This window comes from Colius striatus, chromosome 8, assembly GCF_028858725.1.
Source record: "Colius striatus isolate bColStr4 chromosome 8, bColStr4.1.hap1, whole genome shotgun sequence".
NCBI lineage: Eukaryota > Metazoa > Chordata > Aves > Coliiformes > Coliidae > Colius > Colius striatus.
This window is the reverse complement of record NC_084766.1, coordinates 30,753,646-30,780,652: the sequence shown is the minus strand read 5'-3', so window position 1 is coordinate 30,780,652 and position 27,007 is coordinate 30,753,646. Positions and strand designations below refer to the sequence as shown.

At 40.1% G+C, this 27,007-nt stretch overlaps 1 protein-coding gene across 2 annotated transcripts in view; it reads left to right on the top strand.

Moving 5' to 3' along the window:
• ABLIM1 (actin binding LIM protein 1) overlaps positions 1-27,007 on the top strand; it is a 195,498-nt gene that overhangs the window by 100,402 nt on the left and 68,089 nt on the right. For both annotated transcript variants that reach the window (XM_062001129.1, XM_062001128.1), the window contains exons 3-6: positions 1,406-1,589; positions 3,280-3,389; positions 16,435-16,561; positions 17,864-17,957. In XM_062001129.1, the coding sequence (XP_061857113.1) occupies positions 1,406-1,589; positions 3,280-3,389; positions 16,435-16,561; positions 17,864-17,957 (515 nt within the window). The remainder of the gene's footprint in view (positions 1-1,405; positions 1,590-3,279; positions 3,390-16,434; positions 16,562-17,863; positions 17,958-27,007) is intronic.

The following is a 27,007-nucleotide window of genomic DNA, read 5'->3' as shown; positions in this document are numbered from 1 at the left end:
GAGCAGTAGGAGTGGCTGAAATCAAGATGATGGGAGCAGCCATGTATATATTTGTTGAAGAATTCATCTAGTAGCTTGCATTGCTGCTTGCTCACTGAGGTGAATAAAGAGGACTTCCTAAAGCTCACATGAAGCAAGTAATATTTTTGGTGCTACATAGGTTCAACACAAGCTAAAGCTGAAGTGTGAAATTCAGTCTCCCATCTCCCATGACACTTTAATTTCATAAGAGCTGACTGTTGTAGGTTGGATTTCTTTCTATCTCCTGTGCTGACCAGAAATGCCAGTGCAGCAATATAAGTATTTTCTTAAGCCAAACAGGCACCTGATTGTGATGTGTTTTCGTGAGTAAGCATTTAACAGTGGGAAAACTGCCAGTCACAGAAATCCTTGACTGTCCTTCACCCTTTTACTGATACAATTACTTTTCCTAATAAAATAGTACACGGCCAGAAGTCTATATCCAAATATTAGAGCTGTTCATCTGAGCCATGAAGTACAGCTAATATAGTATACAAAAGATTGTAACAAGAACAGTGCAGATTAGGCACTTACAGTATTTCTTAGGACAGTAATTTGTTCAGAACACAAGTGAGAATACTCTTCCCATTGGCTTTATTCAGTCTCCAATATACTGTTGTATAGTTTGACTGGATAGATCATGAAGTGTATATAGTGGAGGTGTGGCTAGATTTTTAGTTCTCAGTTGTCTTTCCATTGTAGATTTCTCCCAGTCTTCATGTCTTAAATTCACAGTGTAAAATTGCCCTGAACATTTCAAAGATCATACTTTTTAAAGCAAAATGAAAAGTATTGATGCAGCAATGATGAAGCAGCTCAGTGCTGCCTGAGGACCAGAAGACTTAATCTAAACCATACAGTATTTAATTATTTCAAAAAGAATCAGCACCGTGAAAGCTTCTTAAAGCATATGCTTGCAGGAAGAATACATGCTGCTGTATAAAATAGTAAAATCTGTCCTATTTATGGAATCATGTATTTTCTTCTGCTCACTCCCAGTCCCAGAAGTGAAAGCAAGATTGCACTGGTACAAATAACACAATGAACTGGTTGCTGTGAGGTAACTGAGGTCTTGGTGAAGACCAAATACGTGAAAGTGATGATTATGTAGATTGCTTCAAGAAGCTTTACAGGCTCTTTTGTAGCCAGGGAATACCAGCCATCTCCTGGAATGTCAGAGCAGGAGGAGAAAGCAAAAATCTGATGGAAGTGAGCAAGATCACCAGTGTTGTCTCATTTCTTGGCAGGATAGACTGTTACCAACATCCTTAATAAGTATATTAAGTATATTAATAAGTATATTAAGTATATATGTTACCAACATCCTTAATAAGTATATTTTTTCAGTCTATCTGTATGGTGTTGTTTGTGTTTTTTCCTGCAGTATGTGGCTGTGACTTGGCACAAGGAGGCTTTTTCATCAAGAACGGGGAATATCTGTGCACCTTGGATTACCAGCGCATGTATGGTACCCGCTGCAACGGTTGTGGGGAGTTTGTGGAAGGAGAAGTAGTGACAGCTCTGGGAAAAACTTACCATCCAAGCTGCTTTGCCTGTACTGTGTGCAAGTAAGTCATCCCTTTCAACTAACATGACGTGAACCCAGTACAAGGAAAACAGGGAGGAAGTTATCACCGTGAGACAGAAGTCTCAGGACATATTTCTCTTCAGGAAATGTTTGTTTGGAAAAGATCTGCTGCATGTCTGACTTTGAGGGTCTTCAAAAGGCCATTAATTTATTTGGGGAACACAGTTGCTCAGTTACATATACTTCCCTGTTCTCAGAAGGTTATGTATGAAAGAATTAAGTATCAGGCTTACATGTAAGGGAGAGCCCAAAAGGCCTTTGTAGTCTTGGAGGGAAATAGGCCAGTAGAGCTCTCCAGAAGCTGGAATGTGACAGCAGTCAAATTATCTGAAACTAAATGCAATGAAACTAAAGACAAGTCTCTACATTCTGAGATAGCACCTTATTGGAGATCATATCTTGGCAGACTTGCCAGATGTTACCCAAATCTTTCCTAGCTATCTCTGATGAGTAGCAGAAGTGCTTTGTTCTATAGCCTGGTACCGTTTTCAAGACCTTTTCTGTTGAAAGTATTTGGATGATTTTTCTATTTGTGTTTAAATAGCATGTGAATTTCCTGTGTGTTGGGAATCATATGACGTGTATGTTTTGTTTTTGTTTTCCAAGGACAGTGTGAAAGTAGATGAGACAGTATGAAACATGCCATCAATTTTCTGTACATTGACTTGCATCAGTCTTTTTATGTTGAATGAACAAAATATGAGTCATTGGAATAGGTTCGTGAAATGCAGTATTTCTGCTGATTTATTTATGACCCACTTCAGAATGGCAATGGAAAGGAAACTAGAACCATGCCTTAAATATTTTGTTTTGTGGAAACAAGCAGATGTTCATTTGTCAAGCAGAGTTTTGGAGTAAGATGTGGTGTAGGGGAGTCTGTACTCAGAAGCTAAAGCTACTTACTAGAGATTAGGAGTTACCAAACCTTCTCATTTTAGTGAAATGTTCATACAAAATGTTGTTCATCCTGTATTACACACCATATATATGAGTTAACAGCAACATCAGCTTCTGCCTAACACACATTCTTAACCTTTTCTTTGTTTCATTAATTAATCTCAAGCTTCCACAGCACATTCAGCCTTTACCTTTCTCCTGCCACCATCTGCACAAGTAGCAATGACAGTGGTGGTTCTGAAACGAGATACCTATTTTATAACTGTAGGATAATGAATATGGATAACATTTCATTTTTTAATTTCAAACTACTACATTCATTATCATATAGTCACATATTTCCTTGTTCAAATTAGTGTACTATGAGTGAATAGCTCCACGTTCCTTCACTAGCCTCACAACCAATTCCAATTCTTCCCTTGAGTTCTTTCCTGTACCGTTTGCTATCCACAAAATCACACTGAGACCATCATAAATGTAGCTGTTATGTCTAAGCAGATTTCACTGTCTTCTACTCTTCAGATAAAGTATGTTTGATAACTTTTTGAAACCAAAATACAAGGCAAGTCTAACCTCTGCTCTGCTTGCGTTCACAGATTGTATTTCTTCCAGTGCTTGGCTTTGCCAAGGCCACATTGCAGAAACTGTTTGGCCTGAGTTTCTTTAAAATATTGCTTGCACTAGGGGAAAGCAGCAAACTCAAGGCATAGGGAACAAAGGAAAATTTCTGGCATAACTTTTGCTAAAATCCATTTTTCTCTTTAACTCTCCAGGCGTCCGTTTCCACCAGGAGATCGAGTTACCTTTAATGGAAGGGACTGTCTCTGTCAGATGTGTGCTCAGCCAATGGCCTCCAGTCCAAAAGAACTGTGTGCCTCGAGCAGTAAGTATGCCAGCTTCTTTCTGAAGCTTCACTTTCCTTTGCTCATCAACATTTGGTTGGAAATTACTTAACGCAGTCTTTTGAGAGGTTGTTAAAATTTTTCTTTGCCTTGAGAAACTCAGAATGTCTCTGGGAAACATCTTTTTTTGTTTCTTTTTTTTCCCTTTCCTGAAAAGTGTCTGGTGCTACAGATGGGAAGAAACACTTGCACATTTCAGTATGAAAAAATGGATTCTTCCCAATGAATGAAGGCTGATTTTTTCTTTTATAAGCAATGGGAAAGTATCTAATTGATGAAATCTGAGTTTTCAGAGTTGATAAGTCCCATTTTTTTCATGTATAAGTGTGCAGATTTAAGTATTCAAAAGAGGACAAAGTCAGAGGAAATTAAGTTTCATTCTACTGTTTAACACTTTAATTAAATTATCCTTTAGAAGGAGCATCACCAGGATTATGCTTCCAGTAGACTGACACCAGGATGATACTGTCATCAGAACCTACAGAAACCCTTATAAAAAAGAGAGAAAGCAAGTTAAGGGGAAAGAGAGAGAATGATGAAAACCTGGGAGGATGATTCACTTGTTTTGCTGTTGGGCTTTAATGCTTTTAAAAGATAATTTGTGTATTACTGATACAAATCTCTGCATCTAGCAGTAAATTTCTTATATCTTTGGAGTTTTCTGGTTCTTTCTCTGATTGCTGGTTTGTCGTTAGCACTCTAATCTGTAAGGACTTACCCAGTATAGTTTTATAATTTAAAATGGCTTACAGATTTCCATGTGGCACTAGGTAGTTTTCCACAGATGTTGGTTTCTGTCACTGTGTATTTCGTGCTGATACTTGGCATTGAGATCCTGGGATTATAAAGTGCAGTGTAGAGGCAAAGCTGGGTAATGTTTGAGCTCAGCAGATGATTAAAGTGAATCTCGGGTTATCTGATTTGCCTGAGAACATGTGAACATTTTGTTATCATGCCTGTCTGTCTGTCAAGTGATACTTTTCCACCATAAGTGTAGATTTGGAGCCAAAGATATACACTTAAGGAAGAATTTAGGAACCTGAGAAAAGCCTTACAAGACTTGAAAACCAACATAGAAATGTATGAGGCACTCAGAGCCTTTGTCTGAGACAGATGATGTGGAAATTATATTTCAGTTACTGCTATTTATGAGGAGTATTTGTCAGGGAGCTGCAAGACACAGGGCCTTTGGGCAGTACTGTCGTTCTTTCCCTGAGCATGTCACAGCAAAGCTTCCCAAATGACTGATGTTCAGTGATGGAATATCTGGATCATGCTTCATCTGGTTCTCAAAAAGCAGCCCCCTGTCCAGCAGTGTGGCCAATTCGCAGACACAGGACTCCAGGTGCCAAAATGGTTCTTAGCAAATAAAAAATAAAATCAATTAAGGAAATAAAAGTGAGACCAGCATGTGTGTATAAGTTTAGAAGAGCTCAATTAAAAGTATGCTAATGAAGCATCCTCTGTCTTTGGAGATATGCCAGCTGCTGCTTTAGCTTTGTGAAGAAGTTGACTTAGATACAGAGAAGTCTTTCTTGCTGGCACTGAAGAGTAAATTTTAAGTAGTGTAAGCTGTTCCAGATTGCTTCCATGACTCTCCTCCTGCCTGAATCAGACACATCATTTTTTTTCCTAATGCTTTGCCCTTTTTTTGCAATAAGAGTATCTAATTCATGCTGTGCATCTATATTGTATCTTACACTGCTGTCACTTTCCCAAGATTACTGTAGATTACTAGAGGAGGCTTTCCTCAAAAAAAAAGTGAGGAAATTCCATAGACTCAAAGTATATCAGGTTTGATTGGTTTATGTAATGTAAAATGAAGCCTTCTATCCATTAGAATGTCTACATCAATGCTGACATGATGCCTGTTACTTCATAGAAATGAAAGGTTCCTTGGCAGCTTTTCTTGGGTGATTTCAAGGAAATCAAATGCCTCTAAATACAGGTGTTAACATCTCTTTTACAGGGCACACCAGTGACAATCAGAAGGACAAATAATGAGTAATTAATTTCCCTTTTTTTTTTTTTTGTTGGAACTGAGGTAGTTATTTACCTTATTTATATCAATTAAATATTTCTTTCACTGCACATGTATTACCTGGAATAAATATAGCTATTTTCATGAAGAACCATTTCAGTGATTCCTTTTTTATTCTAACTTTTAAAGACAGGTTTTTCAGTATACAGATGTTATAGAATAATAAGAACTCATAATTTAGAAGAGCAGCTTTGCAGAGAGAGATCTGGGAGTCCTGATTGATAATAAACTAACCATGAGCCAGAAATGTGCCCTCATGGCCAAGAAGGCCAGTGGCATCCTGGGATGCATCAAGAAGAGTGTGGCCAGCAGGTCAAGGGAGGTGGTTCTTCCCCTGTCCTCTGCCCTGGTGAGACTTCATCTGGAGTCCTGTGTCCAGTTCTGGGCTCCTCAGCTCAAGAGGGACAGAGAACTTGTGGAGAGAGTCCAGTGCAGGGCCACCAAGATGATCAGGGGACTGGAGCATCTTTCATATGAGAAAAGGCTGCAGGAACTGGGGCTGTTTAGTCTGGAGAAAAGGAGACTGAAGGGAGATCTTATTAACATTTATAAATATCTAAAGGGTGGGTGTCAGGAGGTTGGGACATCCCTTTTTTCTACAGTAGCTAGCAACAGGACAAGGGGTGATGGGATGAAACTGGAACACAAAAAGTTCCCCTTAAACATAAGAAAAAACTATTTCACTGTTTCAGTGAGGGAGCCCTGGCACAGGCTGCCCAGAGGGGTTATGGAGTCTCCTTCCTTGGAGGTCTTCAAGACCCACCTGGACATGTTCCTATGTGACCTGATCTAGGTGAACCTGCTTCTGCAGGGGGGTTGGACTAGATGATCTCTAAAGGTCCCTTCCAACCCCTACCGTTCTATGATTCTATGATTCTATTCCTTAGACATTGCTAGATGTACACAGTGTACTAACTTTAGGATTTTCATTCATTCAGCAGGAAATCTGATACCAAGTATCTGTAGATACCTTTGCAGACAAATGAAATGGCTGATGATTGTTTGTAGTGACAGAGGGTACACACTCTCTGGACTTCTGTTAGCATTGGTGTGTGAAGCAGAGGTAAGTGGGTTGGCCACGTTAACAGACTTACCCTCTTTGATACTTCTCCATTAGGGCATTTTAGCAGTGAATTCTCACCAAGGCAGCTGATAAGTGAAGCAACACAGGTATTTGAACATAAAAATCCCTAATTTAGTTAGACCTCCATTTTAAAAAGTACCAGGCTGGCTTGCATTTCTTCTTGAATGCACAAGAGATGTAACAGGTACAGCTGAGATCAGAGCAGCTGCAGAGAGACTCCCACACTCAGGGTGGTCCCATGAGGTGGTACCAACAGTCTGTGCTGGTGGACCTTGAACCTGGGATCTTCTGGCTCAGGGGTCATATTTGAAATTCCAGAGAGGTTATGTGTCTTTGAACACACTTTAATACATTTCCCTCTTCTTCAAACAGAGTTTTCCCTTAGGTATTCCACTGCACTCTTTCCATGATAAAGCACTTCAGTATGAAGAATGTTACGTTATTTCTCTACCTTTCTCTGTTGTTTCCTTTTCTAGGTGCTGGTAAGGAAATCATAGTTATTTCTTACTACCTTTTGGCTAACAGATTAGATCTGGCACAGGCTGCCCAGGGAGGGTGTGGAGTCTCCTTCTCTGGAGGTCTTCAAAACCCACCTGGACACGTTCCTATGGACCTGCTTTGGCGGGGGGTTTGGACTAGACGATCTCTAAAGGTCCCTTCTAACCCTCACATTCTGTGATTCCATGATTTTAGTGACGTGCATGAACTAATTAAGAAACTGTGTTTCAAGTGGAAAGTGGGCTTCTAGATGAGTAGGAAAAAAACTCCCTGTCCAAAAGAAACAAGCATTACAGGCACCCAGCAAGTTTTCATCTGAAAAATGCATCTTCTTTTAAAACGATGGAGGATACTTTCACAGTTCCCTCTTCTTCAGTGAAATAGATCCTTACATTCTATATATGCTGAGATATCCAGTGATGATACCATTTGGAAAGAAGCAAGAGAAGATATTTCCACCCCCCTTTTTTTTGGGTTAAGAGCATTACAGTACAGTCAAGACATGGACCAGAGTTTTCAAAATGGCCAGTGTTACATGTCCATAAATAATCTTTGGTGCAGCTGCTCCCCGACCAGCCGGTGTCCACGTGGAGATTTCACAATACTGTTTTGTATGTTTGCCCTTGTCTGTTTTGCACATTATGTTCTGATTCAAAGAATGAAAGTTCTCTGGGACAAATGCTTTCATGCCTATCAGTACAGAGTCTAGCAGACTCGGATCCTGGCTCACAGCTAAGGATCTTAGCTCTATTGTGATATAAATAATAAGCTTAATGCTTAATGAACTTGTGGGAGAAAGATATCTTTGTTAATTATTCAATAGCCTTATCTCTTCAGAAAAGATCCAGTCAGTAAAGCTCTCAGTAAATATCTGAAGATTCCAACAATATTTTTGGTAATGCTGGAGTAGAAGCATTACATACCTGTTGTAGAAGATAGGCAGGAAAAAGTGGGAATTCTCTTTTGCCTCACTGCCTAGAAAGTGGGGGGAAAGTGACGTGTTAGAATGGAGGAGACATAAATTTACTTTGCAGCCCCCCTTAAAAGACTCTCTAATTCTTAATGCACTTTTCTATTTGGGACATAACTGTCCTTTCATTAGACAAAGATATAGGTGGTTGTTGCCAGTATTCAGGAATAATGTCTGAGCTGATTTACAAGCGTCACAAATTTCTCTGTTAGAAATAAGCAAAGTGGATAAAAGGGATGCAAAATTCCTTTTAATCATAGTCCCTGTGAAAAGTCTACAGCTAGGCTTTGTAACTGTTTAGCCACGTTTTTCTGTATCCCTTTTTTACCTAAACTGTCTGAAATCTCCTTCAAGTCCTTAGGAAAGACAAGTGAAGAGGAAGAGTTGGCTGTTATCTGTCTGCAGCCATTTTTTGCTTTAAAAGGTTATTAAGCAACATCCAACACATGATTTTGAGCTCATTTTTAGCAAATATCCTAGAAGCTCCCACTGTGTGGCAAAGCTACATAGCATACAGATACTGTCCCACTGCTTGGCATAGATATGGATGGGCTTTGTGTGTAAAGCACTGAGCCCAGGTTTAGCCTGAAGGGGTACACACAATATCCATAAACTACAGTGAGTGCCCAGGGGAACTTGGGCACAACAATTTTGGGTTTGAATGAGCACTGTTAAAATGTAACTTTTGAAATTGTATGTGTAATTTTGAACCTGAAGAGTTTGATACTTGTTTGTGTGTTATAACACAAAGACTTTTTCTGTTTCAAAATTCCTTGCTTATCTGCTAAAGATATAGAAACACTCACATATCTGTGTGACATTCAAGCCTGCATAGCCACGTTTGGGTACTGGAGATGCAGTTTAGGATTTTGGGAACTTGACAGCAAGGGTTTATGTAGTCCTTTACCTCTTTTTGGTTTCTTTATTTTTTTTCCTTTATAGAATAAAGACAAACCACAGACATCACTGTGGACTGATTTCAAACATTGTGATTTAAATCACTGATACAATCATGGTTTACCTAAGAACCCAAGAAACCTTGATTAGTGTAAGTGATTGTAACCTTCTTTTACTTTTAGATTTCAATTATAAAAGGCAAATTGACAAGCATGAGGGTACTCCATATCTGTACACATTTACTTAAACTAATATAGCTCTCCATAAATTCATTTTTAACATCTGTATTTTTTCCTAATGACTGCTTTTCTCATATTTTATTTCAAATTCTGTTTGAATGGCAATTGAAATTTAATTAGAATGCATAAAATAGCATTGTGGGGTTTTTTTTGAATTTCAGAAACCTGTAATCTGCTGGAAATATGAAGAAAATAATGCACTAATATTTAATTTTGGAACTGTGTTTTCAGATTACATTTGGCTATTTAACTTGGATTTAGTTACATAAAAAATTAAAATAGATATTTATTTTAATATCTAAATTTTATTGTAATAACATTACATGGCAACTGCATTTATCACTTAAGTATACAGGGGGTGTAAAAAATTACCCTGCTCTCCTTTTTTAGAGAAAAATAAGCTAATTAACCTGCAAGAAATTATGCAAAATTGAGATGAATGATGCAAACCCAGTTTCTTTCTGGCAGAAGTCATTAGATTGCTCCTAGGAAGACAGCAGTCTTCCCTTTATAAGTCCTTCCAATGACACTAGTCCATTTTATGGTTACTCCAATAAGATTTATTCTTTTGAAGAATGCTTCCATTTTTTGCGACATTTTCATCATTTGAATTGCCTTCTTGGATTCATTTTAGTCCTCTAAAATAACAATTTCACAACAATGACTAAGAAACTTGAGTAGCCTCTACTTACTTAACTATTTCTTATTTTTCAAGCACTGGCATTTTCACTGGTGCTTTATAGATAGCCTCAGATCCATCTCTGGAAGTATAGAAAACATTATTCTAGCCTAATTTTTGGGTGATAGAGACAGAGCAGCAACTGTCTTGAGAATATAGTTGCAGCAAGATAGGAAGTTTCTGACTTACAAGTTCTATGTCAGAAAACATTCCTTCTCAAAAATCACTGTTTTTTCAGGAAGGTGTTTTCAGTCCAGTTTACCCATTTCTTTTGTATATGTTTATGTTACATGTAAATTGGGCAGAAACAATTGTGAATAGACTATGGGAGTGGACTAAATAAACATTGATTCTTATTTGTCTAAGCATATAACCCTATCATGAACTTGGAAATCAAAGCATGTCCATCTCCTTAGCTCTTACCAGAGAAGTGCTAACTAAAAGGTAATTCCAAGGAAAGTTCTGGAGGAGGTAGAAGGAATTGCTCAGTTAATAGGGTGTTGCATGAGAGACATCACTGGCCTGGAAAACACAACTATTGGAGGAGATTCCCAAAGATAAGAGTATCTGGGAATTGTCACGTTCAGCAAACCTGCCAGGGAGTAAATCAGGAATCAGAGGTCACTTAAAAGGAATGTGCCAAGTGAATTTGTTGTTAGCTAGACCTTAGTTTGCCTTTGCCTTGGGTTATCTGGGCATAAAAACCTTCCTAAAAGTTGTTGTGCATTTCATTCCTGTTGTTGGAGATTGTACCCCGTTGGAATTGCTTGTTTTCCAAGAGTAACAATTGAAAATTACCCAAAATAATCTGCAGATGAAGAGACACAATGTGCTATCCATGAGCTGGGTATTAAACAGTGAAGCTCGTTTGCTAACTGAGCAACTCACTTGTAGTACTGTGAGTTGGAATTGTGAATTTGAGTTCAGCCTGAGCTCAGTAGTGAAGTGCAGTAAAAGGGTAAAGACTAGCCCCAGCTTAGATGTACCTGACTGTGGTTTATCCTTCAGCGTATTTTTACAGCTAGGACTCTGGAGGTGCTAAGCTGGAAAAAACCCAAACCCTCTTTTACAGCATATGTAATAACTCTTCTCTTACATAGGTTGTAGCATATCTATTCTTTCTTCCTCCTCTTATTTCATTCACCCTTTGGTTATCAGTTCAGACACTTCTATGAAAGATTGGTTTGAAGAAGGGACTGAGGCTGATGTTACAGAAGACTGCTAACTTGGTGGTATGTTGCTTGCAAGAACAGCTTGCAGGTATAAGAGGTTAAAAGGTGAATTGGCTTGGGCTCCTTTGGAAAGGAGCTGTAGAGAGATGTGGAAAGAAGGGAAATAGTGTTTCCTTTTCCTGTGTAGAAGATTAACACAAATGCTTACATCAATATAGAGGAGAAAAGTAAAAGAAAAGTAACTTTTAATTTCAAAAACAAGACTTTGCCTGATCTGTGGTTAAAGGGTGACTGAGGAAAAACTCTGGTGTTCCTAACTCCATGAGAAATGATAACTGGGCAGCCTTCAAATTTCCACAGAAGCATTTTGAGGATGTAAGCTGTTTTTCCAGGTGGCTAAGAGTTATTTATATTTAGAGATTTCTTGACCTTGACCCCACTGATAATATTTGCCTCTTTCTTCACTTCCAAATCACTATTCCTTGTAAATTGCCCTGTATGTCCAGCTACCTTTGACAGTATCTTTCTGTGTAAATCCAATGAAAATGTCTTTGTTTCCTATAAAATAAAATCAAAACCAAATCCAAGTAAAAATCTCCCCCTATTCTGCCTGCTTTACCTTTTACCAAGGTAGAAGCCTGCTGATCTATCTGGGCTTTATAAGGAGGGGAACAATAACAAAAGGAATATAATAAGAGTATTACTGCTGCGACTCATAGGGATTGTAGTAGTTTCAACTTTATCTAGACATGTGCTACTAATGGCCATCAGCATTTGGTGATTTAATTATACATCATTAAGTCAGCCTGCTATTAGCTCTGTTCACAGAGCAAACCCTGCAGAGCAGAGTTGGAATGCTCATGCACATGACTTTGCATAAGCAGGTTCATTAGGACAAAAGCAGGTAGAGAGGATTTCCCTTTCCCAAGTTGTATGGGGAGAGTACAAAATGTGAGGTAAAGGTAGCTTTGCTAGTAAAATTTCAAAGCCATCCACAGTGGGAGTAGGTAAATTCTCATGCAGTGTGCTGAGGGTTAATACAGCTGTATCAGCTCTGAGCTGTGATCAGGGCTGTGCTATTGGCTGAGAGCAGGGGAGGGAGGCAAAGGAAGAAAATCCACCGCTTAATTTAGGCACTGACGAATGGGTTGCTGTGCAGGATGTTTCACTCCTAGGTGTCTGGGGTGATGTAGAGCTAAAAAGGGAAATGCATTTTCTCATCATATCTTTACAAGCAAAGTGTCATGGATGGCAGCTCACTCTGGCCTACATCTTATAGTGAGATTGCTTAAGGGGCTTGGAGGTAGAGATCTTAGTCATAGATAATATTATAGCACTGTGCTACTTTCCCTTGTCCTGTCCCCCCACTTTCACATGTGTTTGGGCTGTCTGACTCCACATCACAGCCCTTTTGTCCGAGCATTTGGCAGATATAAATCTGGACACATCAAATATGACACCCTTCTGGTCTATTTTATTACAGACCTGTAGCTTAAATATGTTAGGGTATATCTTCAGGCTGAGCAGGCCTAGCCAGAATATGTGAAAGGCACACCAGGTATGTTTAAGCATCTCTACTCAGAATTGTTTATGAAGCTTTGCTCAGCTAAAAAATGGTGCTGACAGCTAATGTTGGGAGAGTGGATGCAATTTTAATACACAATTTGTGCAGCTGCTGGTGTCACAGGCAGCCTAGGGAGGTTATATCATGATTTGGGTATCTATATGACCAGTGCTCTCACATACCATCTTTCTTTTTTCTCTTGCTTACAATGGATTTGGGGGAATACATTATTTTCCTGGCACTCCTGGGTAACCTTCTTACTGGGTCCTTGTTGTAGTCACCCTGCAGTGTTTTACTGAGAAATGGCTGTCATACAGCTGAAGATTCTGGGTGTGGACACAACACATATGAACATGGGTTACTCCCCATTTCATATGAGAATCAGTGGCATGGAATGTCTAGTCATACACCTTCAGCTGAAACGTAGTTCCATGTAGTGGTGTTTGTGGTATGCTTTTCTTTAGATTGTAAGCCCATACAGGAACTGCACTTTCCTTCTCCTCTTCATTATTGTGGCACAGATGAATGTGTGGATGTGTAAAGAATGGGAGTAAGGAAGAGTCTGGGTTACATGGCAAAATAAAAAGCACAAGAAATCTCATGGGATGCAGTGTATGAAGTATGCAGTGTAGACCCAGGTATGAAGCCAGACAGAACCATGGTGGGAAACATTGCACAACATTTCAGGAAGCATTTTCAGATTTTTTTAGTACACATCTGCCTGACATATGGTTGTGGAGCCACTACTCTTACCTCGTGGCCCTTTCACTTGTGGGATGTGCTCGTATAGGTTAGGCTCGTGCAGATTGTGCTTAGGGTGACACTGAGATCCTGCTTGTATATCTTGTGTGCTGGTGACATTCAGCCAAAGGATTTAATGTGCCTCATGCAGGCCTGAGATCATAAATGTCTTTTATTTGTAGAATTGGGATGAACAAATGGTCTCTTCTTAGCTGAGTCTGCCCTTACTTGCTTTCTGGTTTAGGAGACGGTGATAATTGCTAATCTTTCATGTATATATCCAACTGTTTTGCCAGAGTTAAAATCAGATTTAGTTAAAAGCCATCTCACCCTAATAAGACAGTGCTAGGCTACCAGTTTATTTTCACTCTAGACATTCAACATACCTTTAATATTAGCAGAATGGAAATAGTGGTGTTAATTTACTCTTGAAAAACACTTCTATGAACCCAGAAAGAATAAGTAAATGTCATTCTTGCTATAGAATAATAAAAGCATGTCATCAACCCCTTGTGTCACACATGAGCACAAGGGTAAATGCCACAACACCACTTTTGACTTACAAAGAAGCAATTAAACAGGTAGAGATACTTCATGGATCTGTGCTTCCTGTGTGTAACTGCTTTTGACACCAATAAAGATAAAAGTACTGGACTAGGTAGAACTTTAGTGTACAGCAGTTTTTCTATTCTGACTGCTTTGGAAATTCAGTTAGAAGCAAAATGAAGTGCTTTAAAACTCTCTTTCTTGGTTCCATATCTGAGAAATTTCAGCTTCACAGAAGTTTCTTGGGTAGGGCAGAAAAAAAACAATGGAAAATTCAGCAGATTTTTTGAGGGATTAATGTAACAGGGACTATATCACAGTTTGGCAGGACCCCAGGTCAGGAATGTGGAAGCTGGCACACTAGCGAGACGCAATAGTGCTAGGAAGCTGAGAAATAGGTGCTGTTTAAAACTGCAGTTCAGCACCCACTGAGACTAGAGGAAAGATCTCATTTGTTGTCACAATCAGAAGGCAAATTGCATGGCTTCTGGTTGAGTGTAAGAAAATATAGGCTGGTAGGGACCTCAAGAGATTATGTAGTATCCTTCCAAAACCAAAGGCAAGGTCAGCCTAGCAGAACTGTTCTGGCAGATGTTTGCTTGTCCACTCCTCAGCCCCATGCTGGAAATTCCAGAGCCTGCCTTTAAATGTGACCTATTTCAGCTTTTGCTGTCCTTACAGAGTGGCACACTGCTTTGAGCTGGCAGGGAAGAGGGATCTGTTATACAGAATCATGAAGGGACCCATAAGGATCCCGTAGTCCAACCTCCTGCCTCTTGCAAGACTACCTAATGCTAAATCGTATGATTAAGAGCTCCTTGAGCTCATGGCAGGCTTGGTGCTATGGGGAGCACATGGCGTCAGTCCTTGTCATTTCATGATTTCAATTTGTAACATTTGTCCTCTAGAGCAAAGACCTGGTATTAGGACATCTCAGGGTTGCTTTTCACATCCAAGTCGTGTCAGCAGTCTGTGACTTGCATTTTATCACAGAATACCACGGTGCCTTTTTTTTGGTTTGGGGTTTTTTTTTGAAGGGATTTGAGAACACCAGCACCACTGACAGAAAGAGGGACATGCTGCAAACAGTGACCTGGATAGCAGGAATGCACAGCATGTATCTAGGACTCTCTTGGCCCATTATCCAGCAAACAGTAGCCAGGCCCTTCAGATTCAAAAGGAATGACCTCTTCTCCTTATCAATTGTGACAATAAATTTGGACTTGCCCTTTTGCAAGGTGTGCTGGTGTTGCCTGAGTTGTAAATGCACGAGGAGTTGAAGGTTTGCAGGCTGTACCTTATCAGTCAACTGGAGCAGGGCAGCCAGAATGATGTTTTCCCTGGTGTCTGGGCTTTCACTACTCAGATTGCTGTGTTCCTCTGTTGATATTTGTTGATATTTCAGGGATGGGGAGAGGAAATTACATTCACCAGAGGAACACTGAGTTTGGGGATAATAAAATGCAGAAAGTGCTTTGTTCCAAGCTGTCTCCTCTGTGGCTTCCACGTGTGCCTCAGCTGATGGGCATTCCCTTTCTGCTTCACTGGTCTTTCAGGCCTTCCCTCAGTTCCTCTGTCCCCTGAGGCTGGGCACAGAAACTGCAGCACAACCCTTGCAGTTCAGCGCTGTCTGCCACATCAGTCTCTTCAGATCTTACCATGTGCTGAATCGCCCCTCACTAGGAAATCTCTGAGTATTTAGTTTGATAGAGAGGAATGGGAGCTCGGGGCTGAGCCAAAGATTTCTGATGTGACATGAGCTATTGTGGCATCCTCTGGGACAGAGGGCATTCAGTGCTCCTGGCTTCAGGTCCGCATCATAGACTCTTAGAGAATTGCGGTGAAAATGAGCGTCGGCTCTCCAGGTGGTACCAAAACCCCTCAGAGTCCTTCTGCTGATTCAAAACCATGAGAACTACCGTTTCCAACAGCTGCAGGTGCAACACTACATGCCCTCCTGTCATTCTGCTGTCACCCTTGCCTTGGTCCCTCCCTGACAGAAGGCCTCTCTGCCTCGTTCCTGGCTGAGCTCCGCTGCCAGCCGAGGGGCGAGTGCTGGGTGGACACACTGGGCTCTGACAGCTGAGGGGCGAGTGCTGGGTGGACACACTGGGCTCTGCCAGCCGAGGGGCGAGTGCTGGGTGGACACACTGGGCTTTGCTGCCACCCGATGGGCGAGTGCTGCAGCCCGGCCATGTGCACTCCAACTCCTTTAGTTTCATGTCAGCAGCCACGATCTTGCTAAAAATCAAACCAGAAATAACACTCATTGCTTTAGAAGACAAGAACTTTTTTTGCAGTGAGGATTTTTGTAGCTCGTGCCTGACAAAATCTGAAGCTTGCCTGGTAGTCTTTGAATCCTAAACAGCATGAAATACAGCAGAGGTACTTTCCCTCTTCTACTGAGTATGTCTGTAATGACAGAAATTGTATGTTTGTACTGGACCTGGGAATTGTTTGAGGACAGGAAGATGTACATGTGCATTGCTGTGTAATCTTCCCCTTCGGTTGTCAAGTGTTGCAGTGGGCGGGTATTTAATGAGGGTTAATGAACCAAGTAACTGACAACAAATGCATTTGTTTGTTCATTCACAGATTGTGCTGGCTGTGGAAGAGACATAAAAAATGGACAAGCATTGCTAGCTCTGGATAAGCAGTGGCACCTGGGGTGCTTTAAGTGCAAGGCCTGTGGGAAGGTCCTAACTGGGGAATACATCAGCAAGTAAGTAACCTCTGCATCTTTTTTGCATTCTTGGCATGAGTTCTTGTTGCCAATGGAGAAGAACTCGCAGCAAAGTTCACCTTTTGAAATACAGCTTTGACTACTTTTCTGTATACACCAAAATCTTTGTTCCCTGTGAGAGTTAAGAAAGGAAACTGAAAGGTGCAACTGAAAGATGATGCTTAATGATAGCAATCTGTATTTAATATTAATACAGAAGGGGGGTACATATCCATGTTCCCACAAAGGATTAAGTGAATGTTGCATGTGTTTTTTGTGTTAGCCAGATAAAGCTTTGTGCTATTTTGCTTTCCAACGTGTGACTTTGAGAAAAAAATGAAGGAACTTGTCCATTACACAGAATCACAGAATCTTAAGGGTTGGAAGGGACCTCGAAAGATCATCTATAGTCCAACTCCCCTGCCAGAGCAGGACCACCTAGAGTAGGTCACACAGGAACTCGTCCAGGCAGGTTTCAAATATCTCCAGAGATTGCTTCCCTTCGCCAGAGAATAAACATGATGATGTGGTTGACCTGACACTGTATTTCCCATCTTCATGTAAGAAAGTAATGAAGAGGGTTTTGTGCAGAAGGAAGCACAGAAGAAGGAGGTGGACTAAAGTGGTGTAATGATAAAATAAAAGAAATGAAGGTGCAGCCTCTGTTCCCCCCTTCAAGAATATCACAAAGAGGAAGAAATATGGAAACAAAGTGTGTTTCACAAACCTGTCATTAACAAGTGTGTAACATTTAATAAAAAGCAGCATCTGTAATCCTTCAAAAGAAGGTCAGTGCCTTGGAAATACTCCTAAGCTGACTAGTGGTTCTTTGTTCATGATAAAAAACTACATAACCTTACACTTAAAAAGTATCTATTTATACTACCAAGGATTTTTGGTGGTATATTGTTCACTACCATTGTAGACTACCAAAGATTTTTTTGCTGAAGTGAACAAAAGCTACCTGCTTATGACAAAGACCTTGATCTCCCATCCCCATGGATAGTTCCACTGATTCCCTAGAATTGTGCTACCTATAGGAGTACAGACTGTTCTAAAGAATGAGATTTACTTCAATGATTTGTACTGGATGCCTTTTCTTGGTGGGAATTTAAGGAATAATTCTAAAAGGCACTAATGAGAATCTGATTTTTTTTTATCTTCTACAAAATATTTCCTTTAAATTCTCTCTCATTTTTCTATTTCTGTGTCTAGGAGTTCCAGACTGAAGACAAGGGAAGAGTGTAAGTCATGCTCTTTATTAAAAGGTGGTTTGTCATTTGTGGATTCTTTTTCTTTCAGAGATGGTGCTCCTTACTGTGAAAAGGACTATCAAGTTCTTTTTGGAGTCAAATGTGAAGCATGTCACCAGTTCATTACTGGGAAAGTCCTAGAGGTAGGTGTTTTGTAACCTAGAGTTTAAGAATTGAGCTATGTCCTATTGTGTCCTCATGCAACTGCAGAGAATACAGAAATTCTCATGGGAAGGTTTTTTTCTGCTGATTTTAGAGCAAAGTTGCTCATTTTCAGAAATGCTCAGTGTTTCAGCTTTGCAGTCATCAGGAAAGATACGTGATAGGGAAATCATTGCAGTAGTTACTGTGGATCTGTGTTTTCCGTGTTTCTCTTAATGGTGATATGTGAAGTCTATTGCACTGCTTAGTCTGTGTCAGATTGGATATAGTTATAGAGGTAATTTGAGTATTAGAATTGCCTTTGGCAGCCATAAGTTTTCCAAAAGTGAGACTTGGAATTTCTGTTCTTAAATAAGGACAGATGATCTGAATGCTGCTGAGAAGGTGAGAGGGAGAAATGGGCTGGACAGGTAAATAATACATTCATAAATGAGAAGACAGAAAACATCTGAATCATCTCTCATGTTGACTCTCAGTTGGAGCCCTCAGCACTCTCATTGAATCTGACCTGATCTGTTTAGAGATGTGTATCTTTTGTTGGCAGTACTGATCTCCATCTCCCATTGCTGTGATGAGTCCCCTTTAGGCTGAAATCCTTGAACTGTGCATGGATCCCTCTGTGTTATCATTGAAATGTTTAAGGGACAAAAATGCAGAGGACCTGTCTAGTCAGACTGTTGTTGAGATATAAGAAGCAAAACTGTTGTCTCCTTTCTCTGTTGGAAACTCTGCTCAGCGGGAAGAACCTAAGCTTTGAGCTCAGGTCTGGAGCTGGGCTCCTTGACTTGACACCAGCTTTAATAGTCCACTTTTCCTGAAAAATAAGCCTTTACAGACTAAAGTTTGTGGAAGAAATGAGGAACCACAAAGGACACCAGTTATGGCTGAGTTTTGTGAACTAAAAAAAAAAAGAAGAGTGTGCTGTATGTTTTACAATTAGTAACAGAAAATAAATAAACCTGAAAGTGTTACAGAAATAAAAACACTGGGATTTGCTAGTGAATGTATATTACAGGTTCTCTATGCCCCATCTACTACAGATGTGAGACTGTGTCAGCCCTCATATAAGATGTTTCAGTGCAAAGTGGCAACAGCTTGTGGTTTTAGTTCTGGAGGTTTCTCTGGTTTAGTATTCAGAATATGAGCCAGGATGTTATCAACCACACGAGGGACTTGACATACATGTGGACACCCAGTGCATTTGTCACTGTGTCTGCAGGAAGGCAGTACAACTCTTTAATTAGCCAGCCTCTTCATCTATCTCCTTTGCAGCATATATCTAATTCCTTTAGAGACCCACATAGATAATTAGTGAGAAGAGTCTGAGTTTTCCCATGAGTAGGAAGGCTGTGTCTCTGGCTTTAATCTAGTGGTCTGCTACCATCTGCTTATCTAGTCACATCTACTAATGAGTTTTTCAGTTTAGTGCTATGCTTTGGTGACACAATAGTTACATTCCAGTACAGGAAGCACTGCAGGAGAGAAGTAATTGGATTTGTGACACTGGGAAGCACAAAATAATCCTGAAATTATTTCAGATGCATGTGATGGGTACCCTAACCTTCACGCAGTGCAACCTAGTCAGAGGCACAGAGATGACAATGACAGAAGAGAAGGTTATTGGGGTCTATGGGAAGCTGGGAAGAAAATAAGCTTTTCCTATTTGAAGCTTTTTGTGTAGTGGATGTAACTATAGCAAGGGTGCACTCATGTTACTCTCCCTACCATCAGTGAGAAGGAAACCTAGCTTTTTCAGAGGACCATGAGCTGTGTCCTTTCAGAACTAAGTAAGCTGAGACTAAGAAAAGATTTGTTCAATTGAGCTAGGATTTAGCTGTCCATTGTAATCTTAACTAAAGTTCAGATTATCAGAGATTCTGTGTCCCAGTAAGAACCTCGATACAGTCACTGTGTTCCCAAGACTGGTTTCTCACTCCATAGTTTATACTCTTCTGATGGCTATTTGTTATCAGTAGATGAGACAACATCTTGCTGAAGTGATGAAACATGTCCCATCTCTTGCAAGGATCCACCTTTTCTAAGAATCAAAATTAGGTGAAAAGAGAAAGATTTTTTCCATTGGACCTAGCCCCTGCAGAACAGGGATATACTGACAAACTAGAAATAGACCCTTTGAGGTATCTTATCCATACATGGAAATACTAAGCATGCTGAGTTCTGATTAAGACTTGTAATTTTGCTTGAACGTATGTGGCTCTCATTGATTATCAGAGGCACAACCCATAATAACACAGTAGAGGGCAGTAGTAGTTTTCAATATGTGACTTAGACCAAACTCTAAAGCCTACTTTCCTGATTTTTCCTGATCTTTCAAATGACATTTGAAGGCTGGCTGCTGTCTGAAACGTGCAGATTGGACAAGTCCTTAAAAACTTTCACTAAATAAATTAGTACTGTGTAGTCAGGGAGGCTGTTCAGACATTACAGAATGTATTAGCAGCTTGGACAGACCATGAATAGAGTTCTCCAAGTATCACCTGGAAATGCAGATGCAGGAGAGGCATTCAAGCACTTTCTGTGATTGTTGTGTTTGAAAATGTTGGAAGATACAGGTGAGCAGCTGACATTCACTAGTCAGAGCAATTTATCAGAACCCTGGGCTACTTTCTCGGCTCATCCTAGAAACATTTCACACTGAGATGCACAGTTCCAAAGCAGCAGTACTAATGCCTCTAAACTAGACTAAAGGAGCTAATAAATTATAACTTAGGATGAGAAAATCATGTGTCAGCATGTGTCCTCTTTGGGCAAAAAAGGTAGTTTAAAGGATGGGGACAGAGCATGACACATGTCCTCTGGTAATAACGAAAGGGAGAGATCGGAGTTAGCCACAGGACTATGGAAAATAGATGTTCAGGGCTGCCACAGTTCAGGGAGGGCTGCAGGCCTATTTGAGGTAGGAAAATTAACAGTCTCCTTATTCTGTGCAATAAATCACCCACAAGCTCTCAGTACACCTGAAGTTTTCATTTTCAGTGAAGCTCGAGATTCTTGCAGAAGGATATTATCACTGTGGGAAATTTGGGTGTCTTTGATGATTTCTATTATGTGGGTTGCCTCTTGTCCTGCTACTTCTCTCAGGAAGGAAACCACATTCTTGGTGTGAAGTAGCACAATTATACAAACTGTCTAGTAGTAGTAGGGGTTATGGCATCACTGCCCAGACCAAGTTCCATCTAATCATAGAAAACATGGAAAACACTTTGTATTTTGACTTTGTTATTAAACATGGGAGTAGTAAATTCACTGATAAGCATCTCTAATTTTGTTTGTTGGTAAAATAATGTGTCATGTTAGGAGCAGAGTGTGTAATTTCATCAACTTCATCCAAAGAAATGATCAGAAGAGATTGGAGGGACGTATGTAGCACATTGTATACAAACACTTCCCTCTAATGGATCAGAAGCAATATGCAGCATGCCATTGTAGTCCTGCTTTAGTTTCTGCTTATTCTTATTACATCTGTGGCAGTCAATAGAAAAATTGAAAACCTGAAGGGAAATGGCCACCTGAAGTTTAGCTTTGGGTTGACAGAGGCTGGAGGTATCTATTTTTTTCAGTAAGATTTTATTTTTTTAGTTGAGATATTTTGAAACATTGCAGGCTTTCAGCTCCTGCTCGTGTTTGTTGTTCAGGATTGCTCAGAATCATAGAATCCTTTCAGCAGGAAGAGACCTTTAAGATCAAGTCCAGCCTCTGTTCCAGCCCTATCAACCTCTAGACTATTTCCCCAAGTGCAACATCCACCTGTCTCTGAAACCCCTCCAGGGATGGTGACTCCAGCACCTCTCTGAGCAGCCCATTCCAATGCCTGACAACCCTTGCAGGAAATATTCCTCCTCATATCCAGCCTGAACCTCCCCTGACAGAACTTGAGGCCGTTTCCTCTTGCTCTGTGGCTCATTACTAGGGAAAACAGACTTACCCCCACCTCATTACAACTTCCTTTCAGGTAGCTGTAGAGAGCAATAAGGCCTCCCCTGAGCCTTCTTTTCTCCAGGCTAAAAGTCTGACAAATCAGACTTTCACTCTTCTACAAGAGTTAGACAACAAGAGAGCCTCTTAGGTGTGGATCTAAAAGTCTTCATCTGAGAAGCAGCTATGCTGTTCCCCTGATAGGCACCCTCAGCAAAGTCTGTCAGAAAGGCCAAGGTTTGAGTTCAGACCTTGAGATTGAGGCCTTGAGAGGATGGACTCTGTCCAGCCATTCTGTAGAGATGATCCCTCTGCTCAGTTAATCATAGAATCATAGAATGGTAAGGTTAGAAGGGACCTTTAGAGATCATCTAGTTCAACCTAGGCCATAGATCAGTAGCCATGAAAATATGGAAGAGAAATACCACGTGCATTTAAGTCAGCGCAGATATTTCTCATGTATTACTTGGCACATGACTTCCTGATGAGTGTCTGCCAACACAATAAATGTGAGAATCCAGTATGAAATAGTGCAACTTTCTTAAACATACAGTATAATTTAATGCTTGAGTATTTCAGGAAGTCTTGTCAAGGTAACAAAGATCAACGTCCTTCCTTTGCATTTCTGCAGCAGAAAGGAATCTGTATTTATGAACAAAAACATTCGTTTCCTGTTAACTCTGGGGAAAGAACACTTTTGGCAGGCAATAATGGCATAGTGAGAGTGAGGATTTTCCTATAGACTTTCACTAAGCTATTGCTTTCGTAGCTTCAGGGCTTGCCTATTGAAATGCCAATCTGATCCCAATCCTGCAAATTTCTGTGTGGACATGTGTAACTCCACAAATCTAAGTAAACTTCCACACATATTTAACTATTTGAAAGATGCTAGCCTAAATATTTTTTGCCTAATGTGGTTGTCATACAGAATATAACCATTCCTCCAGGGCTTAATTCAAAATCTGTTAAATCCATGAGAAGCTTTCTATTGACTTCAGAGAATGGTACCTATATCCATGTATTTCAACTTTATATGTCTAAAGTGTTTTACAGAAATTCTATGTAATATTCTTCATTGGGGCAGAAACAGGTGAATATTTTGCATGAAATCCTACAGAAAGCCTGAAAAGAAAATTCAGATCTTAACCATTTTCACTGGTTTTGACTGTTACTGATAGGAGCAGGGTTTGATCTCATGATCTAGAGATGTATGTATCTGCTGTCAAATCCTTCATTCTCGTTGCTACTCCACTCATTTCTTTTTATAGTAGTACTTGCTAATATTCTGTAGCCATTGTGTGATTTCTCCTGGCTGTGCATAGCTCGAGTTTCTGTTCTGATGGGCTGCTGCCTGCCCTGTGTTTGTTTCCTGTGCACTGTTGAAACTTGCACCCCACCTTGTAAGCAGTGGCATAACGCCATTTCAACAGATGGACCTGAAAAGAAATGCCAGGGCCCCAGAAGGCTCCTCTGACTTCAGCCTGCAAGGTCAAGTTCTAAGGCAGGTTTGGTATTGTAATTTCTGATGAGTTCCCATGATTTTTAAGAGGAGTAGTATCTCAAGATGTGGTGTTGAATGTGAAAGAGGTTTAGTACTTGTAGATACTCTAACGTGCCAGGCTCTCTGTGCTGCAACTAACTCTGAAAGATGTCAATTCTGAGACACCTTGAGTTCAGAAGTTAGAAATAAATAACAATAATTATGGAGGGAAAAGCAAAACAAAGAGTGAAAGTTGCTGTGAGTGTGTAAGGACACTGCATCCATATTTAAGAAACAAAGCATGTGAGCCAGAAGTGCCTGTAAGTTTCTTCAAGTATTGTTTTCAGAAAAAGATTTACAAACCTGTGCTGTAAGGGATCCAGAGAAGCTGACTCTTTACATGAATCTACTTTAAATAAATAAATAACAAATAAATGACAGAACAACATTACTGGTTCCCAAACAAACAGTTTAGTCTGGAGAAGAGGAGATGGAGGGGAGATCTTATTAACATTTATAAATATCCAAAGGGTGGGTGTCAGGAGGTTGCGACATCGCTCTTTTCTATAGTAGATAGTAACAAGACAAGGGGCAATGGGATGAAGCTGGAACACAAAAAGTTCCACTTAAACATAAGAAAAAACTATTTCACTGTGAGGTGAAGGAGCCCTGGCACAAGCTGCCCAGAGGGGTTGTGGAGTCTCTTTCCTTGGAGGTCTTCAAGACCTGCTGGGACATGTTCCTATGCGACCTGATCTAGGTGACCCTGCTTCTGCAGGGGGGTTGGACTAGATGATCTCTGAAGGTCCCTTCCAACTCCTACCATTCTATGATTTTATGATTCTATGAAATGATTTATTCAGTCAGTGCCTGTTCAAGGATGTGCTTTTTGCCATTACTAACCCATGCAACCAACTTTGCTCATGTGAGTATTAGCAGTCAGATGCTCCAGATGGTTGAATTCAGGGAAACTTGGAAACTTAGATGTTTCAGTAATTATTATTTCAATTCCATTCAGAAATGTTATATAAAAGGCTAACATATAGTCTTCTGCTGAGCAAAATATTTAACCAGGCTGTTTTCATAGGAGTTTTGCAGGAAGGATAACAACATGCATCATTTACTGGATTTTCATGATGCAACTGGTACTGGTAATCAGGTTGAGGGGAGGAAAAAATTTAAACAGTGCTATAAATGAAGGAATTGATGAACTAAACACTGATGAATCCAAACAGATTTGGCTTTGGTAGAATGTTGAAGTCCTGGTAAAACAATATCCCTGAAGAATGTATTGCCATTCTGCTTTCATTGCACTAGGTGTCTACTGATTTGGGTGTCTTACAAACTTTGGAGAGGCTTTGCTCTCGACTGTTATCTCTGAGGCACTATTATCATCTTTACACACCATAAAAATACAGGGCAGAAGGCTACACAGCAAGTGAGAAGAAGCAGTGGTTTTTTACTGCCATTACAACAAATGAGAAAAGACAAACATGTTATCTGAATGTCCCAGGTAAATGGTAAGAAAAAGCAGAAGCACATGCTCTGATTGTTTGTCCTCTTAGTTTGACGGGTATATACTGCAGACCACAGGACTTCACTCGTTATGGAAAATACCTGCTGAGAGATCAGATAGGGTTAGTGCACAAGGCCCACTATAAATTCATCTAATGTTCATAGAGTGTCTGATCTCACCTAAAGTGTGCAAAAAGAGTAAATAGATACATTTACCAATGTGAAAAGTGGCCCTGCACCCTGCCTGCATTAATCTGAATTGGACTAGAATGCCATCTCACTGTGTTTCTGTAAAAACCAGACTGACAACCAGGGGGATGGATAAATTCTTCAGAAGCCATGGATGTAATATATAATAACTTTCAGAGAAAGGGAATGCTAATTTCATACTCAGCAGACACCTCTGCCCAAGGGGAAAATGTTCTGAGTTGTATCAACATCAAATAGTGGCACACAAATGATGAGAAATAGCCCTGCCCCTGCCTGGGCCAATATTCTTCCCCCTTTTCCTTTTTCAGAATGGGTTGGCCGAGTTTCTGCTGGAGTGGGTTTAATGTGCAGGGAGGATGATTTGCTTGTTTTGGTGGGTGTGTGCAGAGGAGCGCGTGAGTGCGAGCAGAGGAGTGAGGCTCCGAGCTGGGTGCAGCTGCCGGCACTTTGCTCTGCACATCGCTGCTGGTGCTGCTCTCAGTTGGAACAGAGGTGGAGGGAGGCTGCCGCTGGGCTGAGGAGGGAATGGACTTAGACTGAAGAATTATTATCCAAAGGTAAACACCTTCCTGTGAAACTAGATCTGAACTGGAAGGGGTCATGGCTTTTTCTTGAGGGGGGAGAGGGAGGGTGTAACTTTGTGGTATGACTGAATATCTTGCCAGTGGTATGAGTATAGAGTACTTGTACTTTCATTCCTTCACACCAGAAAGATTTTCTGAAAAGGCTATGTGTAATGTTGTAGTTTAGATAAAGAGAATGCAGCTAACATGTTTTTAAGCTGCCAGGAAGAGAGGAGAATGGCACAGAGCTTGGGCTGTTTCTGATTGCAACTGATTGCTATGTGTGGAGGAACAATGCAATTCATTATCTCAAATAATTCTTAATATAGTTTGTCAGCTCTTTTGATCACTTCTGGAGATCTGTTGTATAGAAATAAAGCCAGCACTTGTTTCCAGTTTCCCTGCCTTTTGCTGAGAAACGTGTTTTCTCAGTTAATGTAGAACGCCAGGGTTTTTTTCCTCTCCTGTGGGGTTTGTTTGCTTAAAAATGAGGAAATGAAAAGCTTAATAATAACTCAGGATATAGGTAAATGGTTCAGACAGTTTGTCTATGTAGCTGAGTCTCAGCATAGATTGAACTTCATTTAGACTGCCTCTCCCTGATGAAAAACACACTAGATGTAATTGCCTAGGACACCACACTATGCACAGGGTCAAATATCTGGAATAATTGTACTATAAAAATAGCATAAATTGCTTCATGTAAAAATCCATCTAACACAATTTTTTGTTATTCCCCCCCACTCCCATCTTAGAAGACTGAATTTGGCAAGAGGAATATCTGTAGTTGGGAAAGACTTGACACACAAAGGATGACAAAAGAGCATCTGAAGTTGACAGAGCCCTAACAGAACTTCAGTTGCTATGGCAGCATAATCACAAGGCATTAACTTCTCAACAATGATTTGGAAAGCATCTTTCAGTCAATTTGAACGTCAATAAGAAGGGGAGTAATGTTAAGAGGATGTAAGGATGATGAATAAGAAGAGCAAGTTGTAACAAATGATTTGAAACAATAACCGATTAAAGCTTCCTTATTGCCACAAAGGGATTATTGAATCCTGCAGGTGCTTGTAAAAATATGCCTTATCTGTATAAATTGCTTTTGTGAGTATGATGTTGCTGATTAGTATCTGTATTTCCTAGCACAGTATCTTTACGTTCTACCTTTTTGATTTAATTAAATAGTCTCTATTGTGTTTTTTGCACTATTACTGAGAAACTTCAGCAGGCTGGTCAAAATACTTTAAAATGACATTTCAGTAGAGGTATATATATTAGTATATAGTTTCTTGCCACCAACAGCAGCCTTTGAGCTATATAGCCA